Raw genomic sequence first — 19,826 nt, 5'->3', positions numbered from 1 at the left:
AAAGATTAAATTGAGGTAAGATGTAATGCTCTGTTATTCCAGAATAATAAATATGAATGTAGTATTCCAAAGCATGGTGCTCAGCAGAAAAAGGTGAAATTGTTTTACAATGAACCAAACGTAATGTGGTATGAACGTACAAAGATTTATAATTTGCATACTCTTGCGGTCAGACCCTGGGCCAGGTCTCCTTTGTGATTACCTGGCCGACTAGGCTGTTGCTGTTAGTGGCCTGCCATCCCACATATATATCACAGCCTGGCTGATCTAGCACACCAAGGAGGTAGTGATCTAGTTTCCTCTTGAAGACCTCTATACTGGTTCCAGCAATATTTCCAATACCTGCTGGCAGTAAGTTGAAAGGTTGGGGACCACAGATATTGATAGTGTTCTTTTATGGTACCCATGGCTCTCTTGCTTTTCAGTAGTTATATTTTACACTTCCTCCCATATCTCTCACTCCAATGTGTTATGGTAGTGTGCAGATTTGGGACTAGGCCTCCCAGTATCTTACAAGTGTACATTATTGCATATCACGCTCTCTCTCTCTTTCGCCTTCTTTCCAGAGATTACATTTCCAGTTCTTTGAGCTGTTCCCAGTAGTTTAAATGTTTTATTATATGCTCTCTTTATTGTAACACACACTTATGTTTCCCAGCTCTGAGCAGTGCTGTTAACACTGAGCAGCATTCCAAGTGAGAAAGCACAAGTGATTCACATAGTGCTGCCATTAGCATTACAGTCTCTCCTCACTTAATGACAGAGTTCCATCCCAAAGATCACATCGGTAAATGAATTCATTGCTAAGTAAGAAGCATACTATAATGGTAGTGGGTTTGGTCAACCACATTTGATATTATTTTAACATTACCTTTGCACCATTCATAACATTTCTGGTATATTTTTAAATGTTTATACAGTAGTGTACTGTATACAGCCTCTCCTCACTTAACGACGGAGTTCTGTTCCTAAGATCACGTCGTTAAACGAATTCAATGCTAAGTGAGGAGCATACTATAATGGTAGTAGGTTTGTGTCAACCATCTTTGATATTGTTTTACTGTCACCTTTACACCATTTATAACATTTCTAGTATATTTTTAAATGTTTATACAGTAGTGTACTGTATACTGCAATAAACAGAATAGAGGAAATCAGCTTTAATATACAGGTCTCCCTCCACATTCGCGACGGTTAGGGGATCAAGAACCTCGTGAATGTTAAAAAATCGCAAATGTTTGGTGTACAAATATTTTTTTCTTTTAACAAGTCGGCCGTCTTCCACCGAAGCAGGGTGACCCAAAAATAAAGAAAATCCCCAAAAATAAAATACTTTCATCACTCAACACTTTCACCTCACTCACGCATAATCACTGTAAATAACAAAAAGGCACAATACCGTGACTGGAACGATACACAAATAACCCGCACATAAAAGACAGAAGCTTACGACGACGTTTCGGTCCGACTTGGACCATTGACAAAGTCACACTAACAGAGGTGGAGCAGGACGGCTATATATAGGCAGGAAGAGGTGGAGGTAGTAGTAGTGGTAGTAGTAGTAGTAGTAGTAGTAGTACAAGAATTGTATATAATACCGACAGGATGAAATGACACATGCACAACACCTGGGCATCCCCACCGTAGACGTTTCGCCATCCAGCCAGCCACTGGATGGCGAAACGTCCACAACAAAGACAACCAGACGCCGCACATGTGTCTAATTTCATCAGTAGATGTAGTAGAAGAAGAAGAGGTAGTAGTAGTGGTAGTGGTATAAGTGGGAAATAAGGAAGACGAGCCAGTCAAATACAAAGGAAGGGGAGCACTGCAAGAGAGCTAGAAACCCACAGAGGGAGAGCAAGCGCACCGAGGTGCGTGAAAGGGGAAGTGGTGAAATAAAATAAAGAAGGAACAGAAACACGAGACAGGAGAGAGAAAGACCTCTTCCTGCCTATATATAGCCGTCCTGCTCCACCTCTGTTAGTGTGACTTTGTCAATGGTCCAAGTCGGACCGAAACGTCGTCGTAAGCTTCTGTCTTTTATGTGCGGGTTATTTGTGTATAATCACTGTTTTTGCAGAGGTGCTCAGAATACAACAGTTTAGACGCATATACGTATAAAGATACACAACATACCCCTCCAAACTGCCAATATCCCAAATCCCTCCTTTAAAGTGCAGGCATTATACTTCCCATTTCCAGGACTCAAGTCCGGCTATATAAAAATAACCAGTTTCCCTGATTCCCTTCATTAAATATTACCCTGCTCACACTCCAACAGCTCATCAGGTCCCACATACCATTCGTCTCCATTCACTCCTATCTAACACGCTCATGCACGCTTGCTGGAAGTCCAAGCCCCTCTCCCACAAAACCTCCTTTACCCTCTCCCTCCAACCTTTTTGAGGACAATCCCTACCCCGTCTTCCTTCCCCTACAGATTTATACGCTTTCCATGTCATTCTACTTTGATCCACTCTCTCTAAATGAACCAAACCACCTCAAACAACCCCTCTTCAGCCCTCTGACTAATACTTTTATTAACTCCACACCTTCTCCTAATTTCCACACTCTGAATTTTCTGCATAATATTTACACCACACACTGCCCTTAGACAGGACATCTCCACTGCCTCCAACCGTCTCCTTGCTGCAGCATTTACAGTCCAAGATTCACACCCATATAAGAGTGTTGGTACCACTTGACTTTCATACATTCCCTTCTATTGCCTCCATAAGTAACGTTTTTTGTCTCCACATATACCTCAACGCACCACTCACCTTTTTTCCTTCATCAATTCTATGATTAACCTCATCCTTCATAAATCCTTCCGCTGACACATAACTCCCAAATATCTGAAAACATTCACTTCTTTCATACTCCTCTCCAATTTGATATCCAATTTTTCTTTATCTAAATCATTTGATACCCTCATCACCTTACTCTTTTCTATGTTCACTTTCAACTTTCTACCTTTACACACACTCCCAAACTCATCCACTAACCTTTGCAATTTTTCTTTAGAATCTCCCATAAGCACAGTATCATCAGCAAAAAGTAACTGTGTCAATTCCCATTTTGTATTTGATTCCTCATAATTTAACCCCACCCCTCTCCCGAACACCCTAGCATTTACTTCTTTTACAACCTTATCTATAAATATATTGAACAACCATGGTGACATTACACATCCCTGTCTAAGACCTACTTTTACTGGGAAGTAGTCTCCCTCTCTTCTACACACCCTAACCTGAGCCTCACTATCCTCATAAAAGCTCTTTGCAGCATTTAGTAACTTACCACCTATTCCATATACCTGCAACATCTGCCACATTGAAAATATGAATATATCTTTTGTCTTATATGAATTAGACTCACTTATAAATAATCTACTGTACAACTATGAAATAATTACTAATCCTACTGTACAACTATGATATAATCCTTAGTGTTAAGTAGTCTGTAAGTCAATAATGTTAAGTCGGCCCATAATGCCTAGGCATAATAGAGGCTCTCTTTGCATTGCAACCTGCTATTGTAAATACAAAATCTCAATGTACTATTTGCAAAGACATAAAATAAATAAATAAAATAAATATCATATGCCTTTTCTAAATCCATAAATGCAATGAAAACTTCCTTACCTTTATCTAAATACTGTTCACATATATGCTTCAATGTAAATACTTGATCTACACATCCCCTACCCACTCTAAAACCTCCTTGCTCATCCGCAATCCTACATTCTGTCTTGCCTCTAATTCTTTCAATAATAACCGTACCATACACTTTTCCTGGTATACTCAGTAAACTAATTCCTCTATAATTTTTACAATCCCTTTTGTCCCCCTTCCCTTTATATAAAGGAACTATACATGCTCTCTGCCAATCCCTAGGTACCTTCCCTCTTTCATACAATTATTAAACAAAAATACCAACCAATTTAACACTATATTCCCCCCTGCTTTTAACATTTCTGTCATGATCCCGTCAGTTCCAGCTGCTTTACCCCCTTTCATTCTACATAATGCCTCACGCACCTCCCCTACACTGTCACATCCTGCTCTTCCTCACTCCTAAAAGATGGTATACCTCCCTGGCTAATGCATGAAATTACTGCCTCCCTTTCTTCGTCAACATTTAAAAGTTCCTCAAAATATTCCCGCCATCTACCCAATACCTCTATCTCCCCATCTACTAACTCCCCTATTCTGTTTTTTAACTGACTAATCCATTTGTTCCTTAGGGTTTCTTAACTTGTTTCACTCACTCCAAAATGTTTTCTTATTTTCATTAAAATTTCTTGACAGTGCCTCTCCCACTCTATCATCTGCTCTTCTTTTGCACTCTCTCACCACTCTCTTCACCTTTCTTGTACTCTCCATATACTCTGCTCTTCTTATAACACTTCTACTTTGTAAAAGCCTCTCATAAGCTACTTTTTTCTCTTTTATCACACCCTTTACTTCATCATTCCACCAATCACTCCTCTTTCCTCCTGCACCCACCCTCCTATAATCACAAACTTCTGTCCCACATTCTAATACTGCATTTTTAAAACTATTCCAACCCTCTTCAACCCACACCCACTACTCATACTTGCACTAGCCCACCTTTCTGCCAATAGTTGCTTATATCTCACCCGAACTTCCTCCTCCCTTAATTTATACACTTTCACCTCTCTTACTTGTTGTTGCCATTTTCCTCTTGTCCCATCTACCTCTTACTCTAACTGTAGCTACAACCAAATAATGATCCGATATATCAGTTGCCCCTCTATAAACATGTACATCCTGGAACCTACCCATCAACCTTTTATCAACCAATACATAATCTAACAAACTACTTTCATTACGTGCTATATCATACCTTGTATATTTATTTATCCTCTTTTTCATAAAATATGTATTACTTATTACCAAACCTCTTTCTACACATAGCTCAATTAAAGGCTCCCCATTTTCATTTACCCCTGGCACCCCAAATTTACCTACTACTCCCTCCACAACATTTTTACCCACTTTAGCAATGAAATCCCCAACCACAAGTACTCTCACACTTGGTTCAAAACTCCCCACGCATTCACTCAACATTTCCCAAAATCTCTCTCTCTCTCCTCTACACTTCTCTCTTCTCCAGGTGCATATATGCTTACTATAACCCACTTTTCACATCCAACCTTTATTTTACTCCACATAATCCTTGAATACATTTATACTCCCTCTTTTCCTGCTATAGCTTATCCTTCAACATTATTGCTACTCCTTCTTTAGCTCTAACTCTAATATATTGTGGGGAAATATAATAATAGCATGTACAGTGGACCCCCGGTTAACGATATTTTTTCACTCCAGAAGTATGTTCAGGTGCCAGTACTGACCGAATTTGTTCCCATAAGAAATATTGTGAAGTAGATTAGTCCATTTCAGACCCCCAAACATACACGTACAAATGCACTTACATAAATACACTTACATAATTGGTCGCATTCGGAGGTAATCGTTATGCGGGGGTCCACTGTACTTAGTTTAACCTATTGAACCATGAACAATCATAAAACACATGAAAACATCGTAAAATATTGTACTAGTGCCAGCCCTTTGGTAAAGGTGAGAAAAACTATAGAATTCAAGAAAGAACTTGTAGCAGAGTACCAAAGTGGAGGAGGAAGAGAGAAGGGTGAATGTACCTTCTTCAGTGATTCTACGATATGTACAATACTAAAGCAGCATGCCAGCCAGCGATAAAGTGTAGCATTAACAGTGTAGCAAGTAAGTTAAGCAATTAATCGATAGAAAAAGGATAACACAAACCTAACTCCTCCAATGTTGTTGGAGTTATATAGGGCGACTGGCAACACCGCCGACTCTAGCCTCTACCACCCCTGCTGCTGCCTCCACCACCACTATGTCCCTTTGGCCCTTATACACCCAACAACAACAACACAGCAACACTCGTGACATAATGATGTATTTTATTCATTCTAGATTATATACAGATCCGCCATCACAAATCCGGCAATCGGTTATTCGGTTCCTTCAGTTATTCGGCACTAATTTTGGCTAGCATAATTTCAAATTTCCAGGGTCGCCATACCAACCTGCTGGTACGGTTTGGTGGCGCTACTTGCTGCTTAAGTCATTCCAATTTCTCTTTCCCCATTTATTGTTTTAACCTGCTTACTTTTAGCCCTAGCCATGATTCCAATGAATAAAAGAAATGCTTCTCATTATGTAAAGCACCTACACAGTACATTATCCATTATCTGTCTGACTTTTTTGGGTTATCCTAGGTTCTCTACACTTATGCTATGTATGATAATTCTATGTAACTCTATTTGTGTATACCTGAATAAACTTACTTACTTACTTACTTAAAGATAAGGTGGCTTTGAAGCCACTGTCAGTTGCCATGAACTCAGCCTCATGATGCAGGAGAATATACTTTATTATTACGCTAATATCAACACTACAACTTATTTTCCTATCACAATTGATCTAATATGACATAAGAAACAATATAAATAACATAAAACACGTTAAATACTCCAGAATGAATAATATTTGGCATAACACCGAGCAGTTGGCGGAGGTATGAAGAGGATATATGGTATACAAATACCATTCTCCTATCCCTGTCTTGGGGGCTTATATTAGAGAAAACGGGGCATACACAGGGTTAACTGTGATATACACTCATACTGCACCATAAACCTGAAACAAAAAAGTTATTTTCTCTCTATAGAATATCACACATAGCAGCATATGTGTAGAGAACCTAGGATAACCCAAAAAAAGTCAACATGGCTTATTTTTAGTACCTGGCTTGGGTTAGCCATATATGATTTTTGGTAAATATTCGATTCCCAGCCAGGGTAGAAACATTAGGCATGTTTCTTTACACCTGTTGTCTATGTTTACCCATCAGTAAATGGGTACCTGGGTGTTAGTCGACTAGTGTGGGTGTTATCCTGGGACAATGACCTAATTTTCTTGAAATACTCTGCATAACAAGCGGCTTTCTTTACAGTAGTATGTCACTGATGTCAGCTAGGCCTGTATACCTTGTACATGTACGTGTAGTAAATAAAGATATTATTATTATTATTTTTATTATATTATTATTATTTTCTCAGTTGTTTATTGGGTTATCTTATTTAAACTTGGGCAATGTATGATGGAAAGATACTTCTTCACGTACACCCAAAATGAAAGAAATCAGACCATAAATAGCGGAGTTCACTTCTCGGCCATTAGCAGCCGCTGAGCGGTATATTTTTGTATGGTTGTTATGGTTATATTCTCATTTTTTCGGTCTCATTTGATAGAATGAAAGATATATTACAGAAATAGATATGACTTTGATTGCTTTCATGACAAAAAGTACCTTGAAATTGCGCTCACAGTAGCGAAAATGTTCTATTCTTTAGTGAAGCTCAAGAGTAAACAAATGATGTCACCGTCCAATACCTGTCCACCTGCCAGTCTAAATTCCAGTACGGAGTCACGAATGGCTTGACATTATTTATACAATTATTACAATAATGCAGCAGTCTGCATAACAGTAAATCTTCTATTTTTTTGTGAATAAAAAATTCCAAATGAAAAGCAAGAGTAATATAAGAGGGGCCTGGAGCTGTGACTAATGAACAGAGAAAATGTTATTTTAGTGCCAGGAATGTTTGCATTGTTTATTCTGGATCCTATTTTGAAATTGGCATCTGTTGAAATTTGTGTGAAATCGGTCAAATTGCCAATTTCTGACCACTTTATTGGGTAGTTGAAATAAGTGAATGGGCGGTTTCTTGTACTTAGTTGACAGACTAGAAGTAAATAAGTTTATTCAGGTATACACAAATACAGTTACATAGACTATCATACATAGCAGTGTATGTATAGAGAACCTAGGATAACCCAGAAAAGTCAGACAAAGTGACTTATTTCCAGTACCTGGCTTGGGCTTGCCATATATGATTTTTGGTAAATATTTTTTTTTCTCGGTTATTTGTTGGGCTCTCTCATTGAAACTTGGGCAATGCATGATGGAAAGATGCTTCTTAACGTACAACAAAAATAAAAAAGACGGATGATAAATAAGGGAGTTAGCTTCTCAGCCATTAGCCGCCTCTGCAGTATATTTTCGTATGGTTTTTTATGGTTGTATTCTCATTTTTTTGGACTCATTTGATAGAATGGAAGATATATTACAGAAATAGACATGATTTTGATTGCTTTCATGATGAAAAGTACCTTGAAATTGAGCTCAAAGTAGCGGAAATGTTCGATTTTTGCCGATGTTCAATGAACTGTGTAAGTCAAGTTGGTTAATTTTATTAAGTGTATCCTAACCTAATCCGGCAAACTCAGTAATCCGGCACACTACAGGTCCCAATGATGCCGGATTTGTGATGGAGGACCTGTATTTCTATGTTATTAATATTGTTTATTATGTCATAGTATTAGATGAATTGTGATAGATAAATAAGCCATAGAGTTGATATCAGTGTCATATTGAAGGACTATCTTGTCCTATCTCCAAACAAACTCTGCCACCGCCACAATTCCTTACGTACTTAATGACATATTTTATTCATTCTAGAGTACTGTATATGTCATGTTTCTATGTTATTAATATTGTATCTTTGTCATATTAGATGAAATATGATAGATAAATAAGCTGTAGAGTTGATATTAGTGTCATATTGAAGAACTATCTTGTCCTATCTCCAAAAACTCTGTCACTGCCACAATTCCCAAGATATGTAATGACATATTTTAAATAGGTTGGGTGGGTGGGAATTCGGAAACATTCGAAGCCCATGAAAGTGGAAAATTCGAATGTTGAGGGAGATCTGTACATTATTTAGGTATAAATACTGGTCAAAGAGCCCATCATAAGTCCAAGGCATCAGTAAATGAGTACGCCGCTAAGTGAGGAAAGGCTGTATTGTATTAAACAGAATATAGGAAACCAGCTCTATTATTTTTTTATTTTTTATTATCACACTGGCCGATTCCCACCAAGGCAGGGTGGCCCGAAAAAGAAAAACTTTCACCATCATTCACTCCATCACTGTCTTGCCAGAAGGGTGCTTTACACTACAGTTTTTAAACTGCAACATTAACACCCTTCCTTCAGAGTGCAGGCACTGTACTTCCCATCTCCAGGACTCAAGTCCGGCCTGCCGGTTTCCCTGAACCCCTTCATAAATGTTACTTTGCTCGCACTCCAACAGCACGTCAAGTATTAAAAACCATTCGTCTCCATTCACTCCTATCAAACACGCTCACGCACGCCTGCTGGAAGTCCAAGCCCCTCGCACACAAAACCTCCTTTACCCCCTCCCTCCAACCTTTCCTAGGCCGACCCCTACCCCGCCTTCCTTCCACTACAGACTGATACACTCTTGAAGTCACTCTGTTTCGCTCCATTCTCTCTACATGTCCGAACCACCTCAACAACCCTTTTTCAGCCCTCTGGACAACAGTTTTGGTAATCCCGCACCTCCTCCTAACTTCCAAACTACGAATTCTCTGCATTATATTCACACCACACATTGCTCTCAGACATGACATCTCCACTGCCTCCAGCCTTCTCCTCGCTGCAACATTCATCACCCATGCTTCACACCCATATAAGAGTGTTGGTAAAACTATACTCTCATACATTCCCCACTTTGCCTCCAAGGACAAAGTTCTTTGTCTCCACAGACTCCTAAGTGCACCACTCACCCTTTTCCCCTCATCAATTCTATGATTCACCTCATCCTTCATAGACCCATCCGCTGACACGTCCACTCCCAAATATCTGAATACATTCACCTCCTCCATACTCTCTCCCTCCAATCTGATATCCAATCTTTCATCACCTAATATTTTTGTTATCCTCATAACCTTACTCTTTCCTGTATTCACTTTTAATTTTCTTCTTTTGCACACCCTACCAAATTCATCCACCAATCTCTGCAACTTCTCTTCAGAATCTCCCAAGAGCACAGTGTCATCAGCAGATGACACCCGAATCTGCATGACAGTGTCTTCCATTGCAGACACTGCAAGGCGGACATCAACCGAATCTTTCAGTGGGCTGCAGAAAACAATATGAAGTTCAACGATGAGAAATTTCAATTACTCAGATATGGTAAACACGAGGAAATTAAATCTTCATCAGAGTACAAAACAAATTCTGGCCACAAAATAGAGCGAAACACCAACGTCAAAGACCTGGGAGTGATCATGTCGGAGGATCTCACCTTCAAGGACCATAACATTGTATCAATCGCATCTGCTAGAAAAATGACAGGATGGATAATGAGAACCTTCAAAACTAGGGAGGCCAAGCCCATGATGACACTCTTCAGGTCACTTGTTCTATCTAGGCTGGAATATTGCTGCACACTAACAGCACATTTCAAGGCAGGTGAAATTGCTGACCTAGAAAATGTACAGAGAACCTTCATGGCACTGGAAGCGCTTGAGGTTCCTGAACCTGTATTCCCTGGAATGCAGGCGGGAGAGATACATGATTATATACACCTGGAAAATCCTAGAGGGACTAGTACCGAACTTGCACACGAAAATCACTCACTACGAAAGCAAACTTGGCAGACGATGCAACATCCCCCCAATGAAAAGCAGGGGTGTCACTAGCACATTAAGAGACCATACAATAAGTGTCAGGGGCCCGAGACTGTTCAACTGCCTCCCAGCATACATAAGGGGGATTACCAACAGACCCCTGGCAGTCTTCAAGCTGGCACTGGACAAGCACCTAAAGTCGGTTCAGGACCAGCTGGGCTGTGGCTCGTACGTTGGTTTGCGTGCAGCCAGCAGCAACAGCCTGGTTGATCAGGCTCTGATCCACCAGGAGGCCTGGTCACAGACCGGGCCGCGGGGGTGTTGACCCCCGGAACTCTCTCCAGGTAAAGAGCAACTGTGACAACTCCCACTTTATGTGTGATTCCTTATCTTTTAACTCCATGCCTCTTGTCAAGACCCTCGCATTTACTTCTCTTGCAACCCCATCTATAAATATATTAAACAACCACGGTGACATCACACATCCCTGTCTAAGGCCTACTTTTACTGGGAAATAATTTCCCTCTTTCCTATGTACTCTAACTTGAGCCTCACTATCCTCGTAAAAACTCTTCACTGCTTTCAGTAACCTACCTCATACACCATACACCTGCAACATCTGCCACATTGCCCCCCTATCCACCCTGTCATACGCCTTTTCCAAATCCATAAATGCCACAAAGACCTCTTTAGCCTTATCTAAATACTGTTCACTTATATGTTTCACTGTAAACACCTGGTCCACACAACCCCTACCTTTCCTAAAGCCTCCTTGTTCGTCTGCTATCCTATTCTCAGTCTTACTTTTAATTCTTTCAATAATAACTCTACCATACACTTTACCAGGTATACTCAACAGACTTATCCCCCTATAATTTTTGCACTCTCTTTTGTCCCCTTTGCCTTTATACAAAGGAACTATGCATGCTCTCTGCCAATCCCTAGGTACCTTACCCTCTTCCATACATTTATTAAATAATTGCACCAACCACTCCAAAACTATATCCCCAAATGCTTTTAACATTTCTATCTTTATCCTATCAATCTCGGCTGCCTTACCCCCTTTCATTTTACCTACTGCCTCACGAACTTCCCCCACACTCACAACTGGCTCTTCCTCACTCCTACAAGATGTTATTCCTCCTTGCCCTATACACGAAATCACAGCTTCCCTATCTTCATCAACATTTAACAATTCCTCAAAATATTCCCTCCATCTTCCCAATACCTCTAACTCTCCATTTAATAACTCTCCTCTCCTATTTTTAACTGACAAATCCATTTGTTCTCTAGGCTTCCTTAACTTGTTAATCTCACTCCAAAACTTTTTCTTATTTTCAACAAAATTTGTTGATAACATCTCACCCACTCTCTCATTTGCTCTCGTTTTACATTGCTTCACCACTCTCTTAACCTCTCTCTTTTTCTCCATATACTCTTCCCTCCTTGCATCACTTCTACTTTGTAAAAACTTCTCATATGCTAACTTTTTCTCCCTTACTACTCTCTTTACATCATCATTCCACCAATCGCTCCTCTTTCCTCCCGCACCCACTTTCCTGTAACCACAAACTTCTGCTGAACACTCTAACACTACATTTTTAAACCTACCCCATACCTCTTCGACCCCATTGCCTATGCTCTCATTAGCCCATCTATCCTCCAATAGCTGTTTATATCTTTCCCTAACTGCCTCCTCTTTTAGTTTATAAACCTTCACCTCTCTCTTCCCTGATGCTTCTATTCTCCTTGTATCCCATCTACCTTTTACTCTCAGTGTAGCTACAACTAGAAAGTGATCTGATATATCTGTGGCCCCTCTATAAACATGTACATCCTGAAGTCTACTCAACAGTCTTTTATCTATCAATACATAATCCAACAAACTACTGTCATTTCGCCCTACATCATATCTTGTATACTTATTTATCCTCTTTTTCTTAAAATATGTATTACCTATAACTAAATCCCTTTCTATACAAAGTTCAATCAAAGGGCTCCCATTATCATTTACACCTGGCACCCCAAACTTACCTACCACACCCTCTCTAAAAGTTCAAGGGCTCCTATACATTCACTTAACATCTCCCAAAATCTCTCTCTCTCCTCTGCATTCCTCTCTTCTCCAGGTGCATACACGCTTATTATGACCCACTTCTCGCATCCAACCTTTACTTTAATCCACATAATTCTTGCATTTACACATCCATATTCTCTTTTCTCCTTCCATAACTGATCATTCAACATTACTGCTACCCCTTCCTTTGCTCTAACTCTCTCAGATACTCCAGATTTAATCCCATTTATTTCCCCCCGCCGAAACTCCCCTACCCCCTTCAGCTTTGTTTCACTTAGGGCCAGGACATCCAACTTCTTTTCATTCATAACATCAGCAATCATCTGTTTCTTGTCATCTGCACTACATCCACGCACATTCAAGCATCCCTGTTTTATAAAGTTTTTCTTCTCTTTTTTAGTAAATGTCTACAGGAGAAGGGGTTACTAGCCCATTGCTCCCGGCATTTTAGTCGCCTCATACGACACGCATGGCTTACGGAGGAAAGATTCTTTTTCACTTCCCCATGGACAATAGAAGAAATAAAGAAGAACAAGAGCTATGTAGAAAAAGGAGAAAAACCTAGATGTATGTATATATATATGCATGTGCATGTCTGTGAAGTGTGACCAAAATGTAAGTTGGAGTAGCAAGATATCCCTGTTATCTAGCGTGTTTATGAGACAGAAAAAAAACACCAGCAATCCTACCATCATGCAAAACAGTTACAGGTTTCTGTTTCACAGTCATCTGGCAGGACGGTAGTACTTCCCTGGGTGGTTGCTGTCTACCAACCTACTACCAGCTCTAATATACATTATTTAGGTATGCATACTGGTCAGAGTGCCTGTTGTAAGTCTGAGTCGTTGGTAAATGAGTACATTGCTAAGTGAGGAGAGACTATTATATTTTTTAAAAGACAGATCAACTGGCATTATTATACCTACTAGTAGATTTTTCAGATGTTCTTTTCTCTCAATGGGGTGTCCCTTCTGTGTTTTGTATATAGTTTTCCTTTTGAGTTCATTTTTTCCATATCTCAGTACAGCCTCTCCTCACTTACTGACGTATTTGTTTACCGAAGACTCGGACTTACAATGGGCTCCCTGACCAGTATGCTTACCTAAATAATGTGTATTAGAGTTGATTTCCTCTATCCTGTTTATTACAATATACAGTACACTACTCTATAAACATTTAAAAATATGCTAAAAATGTTATAAATGGAGCAAAGGTGACATTAAAACAATATCGAAGATGGTTTATGCAAACCCACTACCATTACAGTATGCTCCTTGCTTAGCGATGAATTCGTTTACCAACATGGTCTTAGGAACAGAGCTTCATCATTAAGTGAGGAGAGGCTATAATTGGAATTTATCCCCACTGAATGCCATGTTATTTTTAGTGTCCACTGGCAGCCCTTTTTATATGCTTTTGAAGTTTATCACTGTCCTTTGCAGAGATGATTTGCATGCTAATTTTGGGGTCATCTGAAAATGATGACACAAAGATGTGGGATTGTTTTTTACCGCCATGATTCTTTGAAAATGGGTTGTGATTTGGAGTTGAGCAGTTGAATACCATGGAGTCAAGGCATATATGGTAGGGATATTTCCCCTTTTGGCTAAATTTGCTGTGCCTGAATTGCTTTAATTGCCTTATGGTAACTTTTGTAATGTGACAATAAATTAGGCTGGGTAGCAGGAAGTTGGTAATGTTAGTAGCAAACTTATAATAATGTCAACAACTGTTTATGAATGCTATGAATAACTAAACTGTTCCAGTGCTTTATAAATCAAATAAATCATTAAAGTTACACTTAATTTGTGAAGTATTTGTACACTGTAAAAGAAAGACAAGTGTTATCAGTAAAACTGTGTTAAGATAAACAAAACAAAACTACAGCAGTAAGTAGTTATAAGTACTAAGAAAAACTTAACTTCAAGATTTTAATATATTTGTATAGAAGCATTTACAAAACATAGCTGGCATCAGTATAAACAGAGTACATTACTGTATACCTGGAGTGTATCTGGAGAGGGTTTCAGGGGTCAACGCCCCTGTGGCCCAGTCTGTGACCAGGCCTCATGGTGGTTCAGGACCTGATCAACCAGGCTGTTACTCTTGGCCGCACGCAACCCGACGTATGAACCACAGCCTGGCTGGTCAGGTACTAACTTTAGGTGCCTGTCCAGTGCCTTCTTGAAGACAGCCAGGGATCTATTAGTAATCCCCTTTATTAAATTAGACACATGTGCAACTCTTGGGTATCTTTATTGAGGAAACGTTTTGCCACACAGTGGCTTCATCAGGCGAAACGTTTCCTCAATAAAGATACCCAAGAGTTGCACATGTGTCTAATTTAACAACGTGTCGGTTCTTTGAACCATTCATCTACAATCTATAATCCCCTTTATGTATGCTGAACAGTCTAGGGCCCCTCACACTTGTTGTGTTGTCTCTTATAGTGCTAATGGCACCCCTGCTTTTCATTGGAGATACAGTGGACCCCCGGTTCACGTTATTTATCCGTTCCTGAGAGCTCATCGTAAAGCAAAATTATCGGAAAGTGAATCAATTTTCCCCATAAGAAATATTGGAAATCAAATTAATCCGCGCAAGACACCCAAAAGTATGAAAAAAAAAAAAAAATTTTACCACATGAAATATTAAGTTTAATGCAATAGAATAATTACAGTAACAATAATAACAAAGAATAATCACAATAGAATAATTGACATTTACCTTTAATGAAGATCTGGTGGTGATTGACGGGATGGGAGGAGGGGAGAGTGTCGAAGTTTTTAATGTTTAGAAGGGGAATCCCCTTCCATTAGGACTTGAGGTAGCAAGTCCTTTTCTGGGGTTACTTCCCTTCTTCTTTTAATGCCACTAGGACCAGCTTGAGAGTCACTGGACTTCTGTCGCACAACATATCTGTCCATAGAGGCCTGTACCTCTCATTCCTTTATGACTTTCCTAAAATGGGCCATTACATTGTCATTGTAATAGTCACCAGCACGGCTTGCAATAGCTGTGTTAGGGTGATTTTCATCCATAAAGGTTTGCAGTTCAACCCACTTAGCACACATTTCCTTAATTTTTGAAGTAGGCACAATGGAGTCCACAACTGGCATAGGCTTCTCAAGGTTAGCCCCAAACCCTTCAAAATCTTTCTTAATTTCCATACTAATTCTCACCCTTTTTACTACAGGGTTGGCATTAGAAGCTTTCTTGGGGCCCATGGTGAATTATTTTGCAGAAACAAGCACCAAAACCAGTGATAATATGGATAATATGGAATGTACCTAATGTATTCTTAGATGCGTGCACACTGGCTGGCTTGTAAACACTGGTGCACATGGGGCAGTTCAGGCCACACATGGACACGTCTCGTACGAATCGTATCGCATACCGGGTTTTGTAATGGGAACAGAGGCAAATTTTTTGCGATATAATGCTTCGGATACCGGATTTATCGGATACCGATGACTTCGCGAACCGGGGGTCCACTGTATGTTGCATCATCTGCCGAGTCTTTTGCTTTCATAGGAGTGATTTTCGTGTGCAAGTTTGGTACTAATCCCTCTAGGATTTTCCAAGTGTACATAATCATGTATCTCTCCTACCTGCATTCTATCAAGTTTATTCTTTATGAGGATTACAATGTGGGGTTTATATAAATACTATAGGATATTGTGTGGTTTACATATTATATAAAACTAATTACAGAGAGGGCCACTATGACACCTAGCATGACTAGGCATTTCAGGCAAACTAAGATTAATTCAAAACTCTATACAGATTATGGAGCATATTGGTGTTAAGGCTAAGTAACTGCATTACAGTTCGTAAGTTTAGCAATGTGAATGGTTTTGTTTTGGCACAATACATAGTTTCTATTGAAGCTCCTATATTGGAGTATAGGTTGAGGAACTTCAAGCGTTCCCAGTAATTGAGGTGTTTTATCACAGTTATGCGTGCTGTGAAGGTTCTCTGTACATTTTCTAGGTCAGCAATTTCACCTGCCTTGAAAGGTGCTGTTAGTGTTCATTAATATTCCAGCCTAGATAGAACAAGCAACCTGAAGAGTGTCAACATGGGCTTGGCATCCCTAGTTTTGAAGGTTCTCATTATCCATCCTGTCATCTTTCTAGCAGATGCAATTGATGCAAATGTTGTGGTCTTTGAAGGTGAGATCCTCTGACATTATCACTCCCAAATCTTTTACATTAGTTTTTCGTTCTACTGTGTGGTTGGAATTTGTTTTATACTCCGACAGTTTTAATTCGCTCATGTTTTCCATATCGGAGTAATTGAAATTTCTCATCATTGAACTTCATATTGTTTTCTGCAGCCCATTTAAAATTTTGGTTGATGTCCACCTGGAGTCTTGCAGTGTCTTCAATGGAGGGCACTATCATGCAAATTCAAGTGTCATCTGCAAAGGAAGACACAGTGCTGTGACTTACATCCCTGTCTGTCAGATATGAGGATGAGGAACAGGATGGGAGTGAGTACTGTGCCTTGTGGAACAGAGTTTTTCACCGTAGCCGCCGTAGACTTTACTCTGTTTACTACTACTCTTGTGTTCTATTTGTTAGGAAATTATAAAGCCATATACCAACTTTTCCTGTTATTCCTTTATCACGCATTTTATGCACTATACACCATGGTCACATCTGTCAGAGGCATAGTCATGGGCACCATATAATGTACTATAGACAAAAGCATAAATATAAAAATACTCATTGTAATTATGTCTAGTTTCAAGATGAAACTGGACGAGTATCTTCACCAGGTGCCAGATCAATCAGTCTGTGATGGATATGTGAGGCAGCAGGCCACCAACAGCAATAGCCTGTAAAGTAAAAGGACACAAGTGCAACTAATGTGACATTTATTGTGGCAACGTTTCGCTCTCCAGGAGCTTTATCAAGCCATTACCTAATGGCTTGATAAAGCTCCTGGAGAGCGAAACGTTGCCACAATAAATGTCACATTAGTTGCACTTGTGTCCTTTTACTTTACATATTGTCGGTAATTCTACCAACTTTATAGCAATAGCCTGACTGACCAGGCAAACATCAGACGAGCCTGACCCAGGACCAGGCTCCAAGAATAGAAAAACTCTCAAAATTCATCAGAGGTACATGTATATCAAAGGTGTCTATAGATGCCAATTGTCATTACTGTGAACTAATGGGGAATCCCAGCCTCAGACTGACCCATCATATTAAAATAATTTTTGAAAAAGAACCAAGGTAAATATAGAATCTACCATTATAAAATTTAGACTTACTGTGTCGGGGTCTCTTTGGGACTCCATGAAGGCGCTGAACTCCACAAGTCGTAATTTCTGTGTAGCGATGGATCTTCCTTCCCATGGTGGTACTGTGACAGATGGAGCAGCAGCAGGTTGAAGTAAGCCACCCATACCTCCTACTGGGGGTTTGGTCTCTCCACCCATACCAAAAGGAGACTGAGCAAAAGGCTTAACACTGAAAAACATAGGAAACCTTAGCAAAGGAAAAATATACTAAAGCAATACGTATATATGTATATTTAAACAGTATGTCTTCAAAGGTATAAGCAAACAGGTACTGTCATTATAAATGACACATTTATTGAAGTATAGTATTTTCTTTATACATTAGGATACTCATTTGTCTTTAAAGATGACCTGTGCTTCTCATCTTTCCTGCCATCTTGACAATCAGGTGAACTACAGTACTATGGTCTATGCACATGTAAAGTTCTAATTTTTTATTATAATTATGAATAACACTTACTCCTGACTTGTTCCAGCCTGTAATCCTCCCTGCCAGAAAGCACTAGCATATGAGACTGGTGGTGGGGGTAGACCTAGTGATGTTTTGCTGTGCATCGCTGTCGCAGAGACAATCTGCGCGGATGACATGGAGGACATTGTGTGAAGTGCCTTCTCCTTTGTGGCAGAATCCTGTAAATAGTTACATATTTATAAATTATCTATTCTGTACTCTTTTCAACAGTTTGTCATCTTCAATACTCCAGTTCCAATTTTCATTGTTTGGGGAAGCACTCGCCTGGGAAAGAAGGCTAAACAATGTAGGAGAAGGGAGATTATAAATATTGCATTCAGACTTCCACTTGGCCTTCCATAATGACTTCACAACTCAAAAGTTTCACATAACTAATACATACCTTCACTGCCTCCCTCTCATCATTCTACTATCATGTTCAGGCATGTACACTTCCACTGCTTTTATCATCCATTTACACAACACTGTTCTTATAGACAATATTTCAAAAACTCTCTGCACATAAAGGAATGTTCCTGAATGGTATTTCTCTTGACAATGACTTATGTATGAGTTTGGATACAAAAGTTAAAAAATGCCAAATAATACTACATAGAGAGACAATACAGTAGGTCCCAGACTCATGATTTTCTGCAATTATAATACTGGCACTATAAAACCAACTATGACTGACAAATGCTGATCTGCAATTACAATCACTGCAAATACTGTACTGTATTCAAACAAAATGTTTTCAAGTGTTGTGCTATACTTAGTAAGTTCATTAGCATAATTTTCTTCACTACAGCACATCAATGTTGTAAATGGGTTTGTAGAGCTCAGGACACAACACAAACCCCATCATATGTGTAGTCATGAAAGTTTATATTATACATGCCCAGAGGGGCCTGGTCTAGGACTGGACTGGAGTGCAGGAGCAATAACCCCAGAAATCATCTCAAGTTAGCTTCTCAAGGTATCCGTGATATTAAACTGTAGTATAAAGTAGTGTCAATATAGTACACTGTTTAAAAAACTTAACTACTCTTCAATATAAGAGGTTGTTGTTTCAAGGACTTAGACCAATCCTACCCAACCTTGGACTGAATCTAATTGCCCTACCCCTTCCCCAATTCCCTGGTGCTATATGACTCTTACAAGTTTAATGCTTCCCAATGATTATATTACTATATAAGTATCTTCTTTCAACAAACTGGCCACATCCCACTGAAGCTGGGTGGCCCAAAAAGAAAAGCGAAAGTTTCTCTTTTAACTTTGGTAATGTGTACAGAAGGGGTTACTAGCCCCTTGCTCCAGGCATTTTAGTTGCCTCTTATGACATGTATGGTTTACGGAGGAAGAATTCTGGTCCACCTCCACAAGGAAATAAGAGGAAATAAACTA

At 39.4% G+C, this 19,826-nt stretch overlaps 1 protein-coding gene across 6 annotated transcripts in view; it reads right to left on the bottom strand.

Annotated features, from left to right (window-relative positions):
- sd (TEA domain transcription factor 1 homolog scalloped) overlaps positions 1–19,826 on the bottom strand; it is a 469,086-nt gene that overhangs the window by 18,641 nt on the left and 430,619 nt on the right. For all 6 annotated transcript variants that reach the window (XM_053775571.2, XM_053775572.2, XM_053775573.2 and 3 more), the window contains 2 exons: positions 18,432–18,601; positions 17,942–18,140 (listed from right to left, as the gene is read on the bottom strand). In XM_053775571.2, the coding sequence (XP_053631546.1) occupies positions 17,942–18,140; positions 18,432–18,601 (369 nt within the window). The remainder of the gene's footprint in view (positions 1–17,941; positions 18,141–18,431; positions 18,602–19,826) is intronic.

Source organism: Cherax quadricarinatus, chromosome 10, assembly GCF_038502225.1.
Source record: "Cherax quadricarinatus isolate ZL_2023a chromosome 10, ASM3850222v1, whole genome shotgun sequence".
Lineage (NCBI taxonomy): Eukaryota > Metazoa > Arthropoda > Malacostraca > Decapoda > Parastacidae > Cherax > Cherax quadricarinatus.
Note: the sequence above shows the minus strand (reverse complement) of the source record. Positions and strands in the feature narration are given on the sequence as shown.